Below are 8,985 nucleotides of genomic sequence, written 5' to 3' on the forward strand. Positions count from 1 at the left end.
ATATATATATATATATATATATATATATATATATTTCTACATGACACCATTCTACTTAGAGTGTGACACTACTCTATTTAGCATGTTGATATGGAAATTATATTTGCAATTGAAGCCTGTTGTGGGAAATAACATATGCAATTGTGATTAGAAAACTAGATTCATAGCTTCATAGTTTAGACTTGTAGCCTTCCTACCATGCCTTGTTGTTTTTGTCTCTCAATTTTGTCTTCTCTCTCTAGTGCATTCTATTTCATTTTAATTTGCATAAGGGACACAGTGCCATATATCCATTATAAGTTAAACCAGAAATGAATATATATATATATATATATATATATATATATATATATAGTTTTAGATAACATGGCATAGAGAGGCTAATCAATATTCAATAAAAAAATTCCAGTGATAGTTTTACATAAGCTGGGATAGAATGTCATATATGAATGAGATGTCTTAACATATTTCACTTCAGAATAGGAATCTGTGCAAATTAGTATCTACAGATGATGTTCACAAGTTAATTTGTGAGATGGAAAGGGAAAATGGCAAAGCCTCAACAGTTTCACTACATATTTCCTCCATGCTTTCTCATATACTCTTAGTGTCTAGAGTTGAAAGCTATCAAGGAATGAAGAACATTTACAATATCCAATTTGTATCTCAATAACACAAATGTCATGGAGTGAGATTTGGTATGAGTATTTTTGGCTAAGTAACCAGATTACCAACATTTGTATTAAGTGGGATAGTATCCACAAATGCAAATATGGATTTTTGATCTCTCTGAGTGATTTTGAAATTAGAGATCATATTTTCATTTGTGGATTAACCTATAATGGATATATGGCATTGTGTCCCTTATGCAAATTAAAATGAAATTGAATGCACTCTAGAGAGAAGACCAAATTGAGAGACAAAAACTACAAAGCCTGATAAAAAGGCTACCAGTCTAAACTATGAAGCTATGAATCTAGATTTCTAATGACAATTGCATATGTGATTTCCCACAGGGTTCAATTGCAAATATAATTTCCATATCAACATGCTAAATGAGTAGTGTCACATACTAAGTAGAATGGTTTCATGTAGAAATAAAAAAAACTTTAACCTAAATCTTATGCTAAGTAGAGTGGTCTTATGTAAAAACAAAAAACACTTTAACCTAAATCTTTCCATGGAAAAACCTCATTCATAAAATCCTCCAATAATATAATTGTGAACTTTCATAAACAATTACTGTCAAGTAACAGTAAAATAATAAAGCATAAATCATAACAAATTGTTTGCCCGACCATCATTAGATCATTCCACAGCAAACTGTTCATAAACAAAGCAGAATCTTCATGCCAGGTATATAAATCACAAAAAGGTACCGAATTTATTCGTTATTTTAACCTATTTCAACGTAAATTCATGGGAATGTGTGCAGATCCACTATTTGTGTTGGTCACGAGTACGATTACGATAACGAGCAAAACACATGGCGGGGCAAGTAAATTCTGGAGGATTTCCCGTCAACTGTTGTTCAAGCGTGAGAGGGCCGACTCTATACCTGCCATTGCATTTAATGCAATAGTAATCAATCCTGTAACAACTCCCGCTCTCCGTTTCGTATTCGAATCTCCAGAAGTAGGTGGGCCCATCTCCATCTCCATCTCCTGCGGCGGATGAGGATCGTTTCATGGAGTCTTCTATGCTCAATACATTACAGGTTCCCACTACACTTGTCCATTCCTCCACCGTTTCCCTATCAGAAACCAGCAACTCATTCACGCCGTGGAATGGCTGCCTCCCTGCCTTGGTCTCCTCAGGCCTCAAGCACCATCTGACGTGGACTTTATGTTTGCCCTGCCCAGAATTGTCAGGCTCAAACTTGGTGATTTTGACGACTGATGTGGACTGCCCACATCGGAGGCGCACGAAGTCGTCCACCATCATACTGTCTTCGGTTCCGGACTCTTGGCTGCTCGATTCAGCGACTTGTCTTTCCGGTGTCATTTTTTTGGATAAATTCAAGATGTATTAACTGATCCCACGTCTGCCCTCCCTGCATAGAACGTCGAATCCGTTAATTAAAAAATGACGGTGATGGTAGTAGGGATCGATTAGGGCAAGCTAGGGAAAGATCTAAGGTTAGATGCAAGATTGATTTATTTAGGGCTAGCCACAACATTTGATGGAATAACAGTTTTATGAACCCCATGATTTTAATAGATACTATTTTTTTTTTTAGAGGTAAGAAATATGGAATAACAGTTTTATGAAGCCCGTTTTGTTTTGTAAGAAGAAAGAAATCAACCATTTTCTTAAATCTAGGGGATAGGTTTATTTTTTTGTTTTTTTTTTAATTCAAGGAAAGAAATCAATCTTTCTTAATGAGGGTTACTCTTAGGCTTGTGATAGCAGGCAAGACAACAATATTTATCAAAATCTTAAGTCTTTTCAACAATTAAAAATCCCTAAACAAAAATACAATCTAAATATTTACAATACTAGAAAGATTTAGAATTACTAATTAAGTTAAAAGTTTTCCAACTATTTTAACCCTACATAAATTTTCTCTTTCCAAACAAACCTAAACAATATTTGTCCAAACATTGCACCTGAAACTTAAAAAATCTCTCATCATGAGAAAATGATCTCTACTACCCATTTTCACCAAACCCTAAATAATGGATACCTGCATGGATCTTGTTGAGTTTTTAAGTGCAATAGATAATAGCACAATATTTCTGGTAATTATTTCTAATGATGTTGATTTTCTAATGATATGTGCATTTATCTTAAATTATTTAAACAACTTGTGGTTATACTTTTCAATCTACAAAAAGCTCTAAAGTTGCATGGAAATTTGATCTACATAGGGCTACCCACAATGTTGGATAGAATAACAATCTTATGAACCAAGTGATATTGTCTAGGACCATAATAGTCAAGTATATAGATCTATTTTTCTTTTGGAGCAAAGAAATCAACCTCTTTCTTAACCTAGGACCACAAGTGTATAGATTTTTTTAGCTTCATGGAAAGACATTGGTCTTTCTTAACCCTAGGGTGGACTAAGGTTGAGGTTGGTGGTAGAATACCAAAAATACAATAATATTTATCAAGGCATTATACATTACATGACACTAGGAAGAATATGAACTAATGTGAGAAATATAAGAGCCATTCCACCCAACCATGAGAGATAACCCTAATCCACATAATAGATCTATCTCAATCTTAAATCTATTTGACAACTAAAAATCCTATAAAAAAATTCAATCTAAATTTTACAATATTAAAATATTTTCGGTTACAAATTACCTTAAAAGTTTTCCAATATTTGTCAAACTTCTATGGTGAAACTTAAACAATCTCCCTCCAAACATATCCAAACTTTGCTCCTCAAACTTAAATAATCTAGATCCAAACAAATTTGTCCAAACTAATTGAAACTTAAACAATCTTGATCCAAACTTTACTCCTGAAACCTAAACAATCTCCTTCCAAAATTTGCTAGCAAAACTTAAACAATCTCAATCCAAACCTTTCACCACTAAACAATCTCCTTCCAAAATTTGCTAGCAAAACCTAAACAATCTCAGTCCAAACCTTTCACCACTAAACTTAAACGATCACTTGTCCAAACTTTGCACAAGAAACTTAAACTAGTCCAAACTTTGCACCCTAAACTTAAATAATCACTCTCATAAGAGAAAATGATGTCTAGTACCTAATTTCACCAAAACTCAAATAATGGAAATATTTATAAGTTAAACTCCAGTTTAAATTCAATATTTAATAAATATAATATGATCTAAAATTTAAAATTTAAAACAGTATATATTAATATAATATGAAATAATATTTATTTATAAAAATAAAATTATAAAACACTATTTATTTTTATGTGTGGTCCACTTACATAGGAGATCCATTGCCCCAAATTCAACTAAAACTATGAGCTAGATCCTCCCATTCCACTAGAAGAGGTGGTCTTCTACTAGGAAGGTGATTTTAGCGAAGGAACTCCAAGAATTGATATAACCCTTTGTCTTTTATCTCTTTATATGTTATATAGCTAGCCTAGATTCATCTTAAGTCTATATCTAACAACTGCGATCAAATGTCCTTTACATCTCTTGGGTGTGCACTTGGTAGATTGGGACATAGTATGGTTTTATTTTTATTATAATAATTAATTTTATATTTTATTTTATTTTTAGTTTTAGTTTTATTTAATTTGACCAAGTCTTAAAGTTTTATTCATAAGTATCACTATTTTTTTTTAATTTAATATAATTTTTTTTACTGGATTACATAGGGCCTTTATAAGCAATAATTTTATTTTTTTATTTATTTTTAGTTGAGCCCACATGTAAATGTTTACAACACATTACACCACTAAATTTAATAAATTCCAGTTCATTCCCTCTATATCCTAGGATAGTCGGTAACCCTTTTCAGTCCACTATTTCAATACAATTTCAATAATAATGCACATTAAACAACTTAAATTCAAGTTTTTAAAATCCTCTAGGAAGATAGGGTGCAACCATTTTCTTTTAGATTTAATTTTTAAAATGTTATAAAATAAATTTAAAATAAAATATTTATAAAATATTTTGATTTTGATATGACTCAAGTGGTACTATGGCCCATCGTATTTTAACAAAGCCTATTTACAAGTTAATAATATTCATAGTAAAATGGGGGTGAACATCATGGTTAGAATGTTTTAATAAAAAAATGTTATAAAAATAAATTAAAATTATTTCCAAAATAACATTATAAATATAATTGGGGAGCTTAGTTCTCAACCCATTTTTTAGCCTATAGTTCAGCCTCCACAACCTTAGATTCAAAATAGGCCAAGCATTGATTCCTTATGCCTTGGCACATATAATACCACCGCCTCAAGCTCCCCTTGTACCTCATGTCCTCACCCATTTCAATAAAATGGTCCTCATTCCTCAACTATTGGACACATCCTCTAGGCTTCCTCACTAAGGTCCATCTGCTCCTTGTATTTCTAAACATACTACTATCCTTGCTCAATGGCCTGTTAGGTATTCTAAACACACTACCAAACCCCTGAACCTATTGCCAATAATGAAGAAAAAAAGCTCAAGTCACTCACTCTCATTCCTCCCATATTCTCTCACTCTTTGACATTCCATTCTAATACCAGGTATTCCTTACCAAACCCTAAATTAAATCATTATCTATAACATGATTTTACTAAGGTGCCTCACACTTGAGGAGGTCAAGTTGTGGCCCACATTTATCTAGTAGACATTTAGATAGTTATAGAGAAAATTTTAGGTGTTGGTTACTTCTAGCGTGCCTACTAGAAGTGTCGTACATTCTACTTATATGAGAGTAAAGTTAGTGCTAAACTGTTGCATGGTTACCAGGGTTGGTCTTTTTGCAAAATAGGGTATCCACTTTATGGCATGAAACCCTTACTCTATCATGGTTATATTATTGTAGCATTTGATTACTTTACTAAATGGCTTGAGGCTATGCATACATTTAACAACACTTGAAATGGATAAATAATTTTTTTTGAACCAAGTTATCCCACTGTTTGGTGTTCCACAAGCAATAGTTATGGATCAACCAAAAACATTTCCTAAATCATATGATGACACAACTAACTGCTCATCTAAATATTTCCCATGAAAATTCCACTCCCTACTATCCTCAATCTAATTGAGAGGTTGACACAATCAACAAAGTTCTTAAGACTATGCTTAGCATGGTAGGGTCCACAAATCACACTAGCATTTTCTCCTTTTCATTTCTTTGTGGTCGCAAAGAAAGTGAGGAATGCTACCATATTTGCACCCTTTGTGTTGGTACATGGTCTAGAAGCTATCCTCCAAATGGAATGCAAAATTTTATCATTAAAACTTGTTATGAGACTTCTTGGTGCCACTTTAGTATAGCCGGAGAGTCTTTTACATCTAACTCTTTTAGAAGAAACACTACCCTATGGTGCTTGATGCGGGAGCATCAAGACCATTCTGAATTGTAAATATGGGGTAAAAAGGGGGTGTGATAAATTTTAATATTTTGGTATTTTAAATAAAGTAGGAAGTGAAGATTATGTAAATATTCTTCTTCTAAATAAAAGGGTATGAGGGAAATAGTTTAGGAGCAGAATTTGGGATAGAATTTCTATGTTTTCAGTTAAAATTAGGATGAGAAGGAGGATAAAGCTTCACGCTTTAAATCGTTATGTAAAAGGAAAAGCCTGCTTTTGTAAAAGATAAGGATAAAAAAAATGCCTATCTTTGATTATAAAACAAAAGGCAGAAAATCTCTCAAGAAAAGAAGGAAAGAGCGCGCCTGAGCCTACTTTAAGGCAAGAAACCATGCGCTCTGCGTGAATTTTTATTCAGGCCTCTGTATATATATATATTCATAAGATTATGGAATAAAGTGTGTGGGCGAGGTGCCAGAAGTATCTATATGAAATTGTTCTCTGGCGATTCTAATTTTGTTATGTAGTCTATTATTCTTTGCATTGGGAGGTGGAAGCGTTTCACTGTTTCCACGTTAAACATGGGAGTCGTTTCTTTTCCAATTAATTCACAGTATAATTGAATTCATGGCATGATATGGTTATATTTTATAAACGCCGCGCATCTTATTGTTTGTAATGCAAATGAAAGAATTCATAGCAGGCGTGAATGACCTTTTGTTTCTCTGATTATTATTCGACTGTGGGTATTAGAACCAGCGTTCTAATTTCATCTCATTACAACCAGATCCAATTCCTCTGTTTTGCGCAGAATAATGTTTCAACATTATAGTGGCGTCGAGGAGACCTCAGGAGCGGCGTTGTGTATTCAGTTTGAGAATACCTGCGGTTCGTAGGGAGACATATTGCAACAGGGCCGAGTTCTGGAATTTGGAAACGAGCTCCGTCATTCGGAGGTGGAGCAGCTGCTAGTTATGTCAACCGACGAATAGCGGAACCACGGAAATATTAACCAGTGCATATGAGAGCATCGGGTCCGTTGATGAAAGTCTTTGTTTGAACAGTCGTCGGCTTGCATATATGCGTCGGATGTGACAACAAAAAGGGCGGAGGTATATATAACCGACGGACATATATATACATCGACCTAAATCGCAGAAAAGGAAGAGATATAACTGTTGGTCATAACATAAGAGACTTTGCTATGGCAAAAGCCAGCGCATGCAACCGTCAACAGTTGTATATATAACGAGTCTTGCATATGGTAAGGCCGGGTAATATCTCCATACGAGCCTTGTCTTTGGTAATCATGCCATGAGTATATGTATAGATAAAGTGGATATAGATGTTGTGTGAGGTATCTCTTTTAATTTCCCTCAAGAGCCATATATATATGAGCCTGTCCCCGATAAGTTGGTTATTTTGGATGCGCATGACCATTCTCAGTATGTTTCTTTTAAGAATTCAACAAGAGCACCGTGGGTTAAACAAGTATGATTTTTATAGCACTGTGTGATAAACAAGCATGGGTTTTTATAAATTCCACATCAGTGAATGAGTTTTCTATGCATGGTTGTCGAGGATCCTGGTAGGAGTGGCCTGGGGGCGGCCTGGGCTGCATCAGGTGGTATCAGAGTGGGAATACTTTGCTGAAGATGTTTGTTTTTTTTTTAGAACTAAAGTGTGATGAATGATTTTTAAATTTGATATGCAAACTACACGAGTGGATTGCAGAAACAAAGGGAGGACAAGATCATGCAAGATCTTAAAGGTAAGATGATTTTCTGATTTGAAATTTGTGAATTGAAGTTTATGGTTGCAGAGAAGTGGCAGTGAACCTGAAGAATCCAATAAGGAATTGGATAGAGAAGACAACTGAAGTGTTCTCAGGAGAGAGAAGGAGATTGCAGAAGCCTAGAGGGAGCAAAGGTGTTGCTCAGGAGAAGGTTCGAGACAAAGGACCGTGCTTACCAAAAGACTTAGTAAGGAGAGCTTAGTGAGGTAAGATTGCAGCCAGGAGGACTAGCTGTTGCAGAGGCTTGTTGCAAAGGAGAATCAACAGAGGTTGAAGAAAGTTGCAGATAAGAGAAACCTGAAAGAGCAGTGGAGAATGCTCGAGAGGTTCCAGCAGAGGACCAATGATTACCAAAAGACCAGATCCGGAGGGAAGGATTGGTGAGGTAAGTGGCAGCAAGAGAGTTTGCTGTGGTAGAGGCTTCATGCAACTCATAGGTGAGGAACTCATGGCGAAGGAGAAGGAGAAGATGACTACTGATAGTCATAGCAGGGGTTCAGGAAAAAGCCACGGTAGAGGACATAAGAAAGAGGATGCCAAGGTAAATGGCAAGAAGATGAGTCCAGAGGAAGTTGAAATGGAAGAATACATTTGTGAACCAGAACAAGGAGAATTTCTGGGAGATAGTGAAGATGAAGGCTTGAAGACTGAAACTTCAAGTAGGACCAAAGGGTCATATATTTTTAAATCTGACAATTTGTGGGTGTTTGCAGGTGAAAGACAATTGGCTGATATTGTCGTGAAGAAGGAAAAGCAGAAGGTAGATGGGTCTTATATACAGCTGGAGAAGGTGATCATGGAGAATCAGAGAAGAGATCTAGAGAAATGGCACATAAATGAGATGACTGCAGGAGTTCGAGAAAGAGAGATTGCAGTAATGAAGGTACAATTGCAGGTACTGGAAGAATGGCTACAAGAGCAGAAAAGGAAATGGATCTTTCCACTGAAGGGAAAAAGAGTGATTTGGCAACAATTGCAGAGGAAGTTGGGGAAAATTGAGATTGCCTTATTAAAGAAGGAGCTTAGAGTTCTTATGCCAGAGATGGGAATTAAAGATTCCAAATGCAGATTTGTTCGAAAAGAAGCAATGGAAGAAGCAGTCAAGACTGAAAAGTCTCATGATTTAAAAACTAATGAGTTGCGCATGTTTGCAGGTACAGAACAGGAAGATAAACAAGCTTTAGAGTTTGTGCAAGAAGAATTGAACCTG

The 8,985-nt window shown here is 35.1% G+C and overlaps 1 protein-coding gene across 1 annotated transcript; it reads right to left on the minus strand.

Annotated features, from left to right (window-relative positions):
• Positions 1-1,440: 1,440 nt before the first annotated feature.
• On the minus strand, positions 1,441-2,004 carry LOC149163112 (chromatin remodeling protein EBS-like). The gene has a single exon (XM_089435348.1). It carries the CDS (start codon positions 2,002-2,004, stop codon positions 1,441-1,443), a length of 564 nt encoding a protein of 187 aa, XP_089291474.1.
• Between the last annotated feature and the right edge of the window lie 6,981 nt (positions 2,005-8,985).

The sequence above is a fragment of the Pinus tabuliformis genome, chromosome 5_2, assembly GCF_031772625.1.
Source record: "Pinus tabuliformis cultivar Carrire ecotype Pingquan chromosome 5_2, CPIR1, whole genome shotgun sequence".
NCBI classification, from domain to species: Eukaryota; Viridiplantae; Streptophyta; class Pinopsida; order Pinales; family Pinaceae; genus Pinus; species Pinus tabuliformis.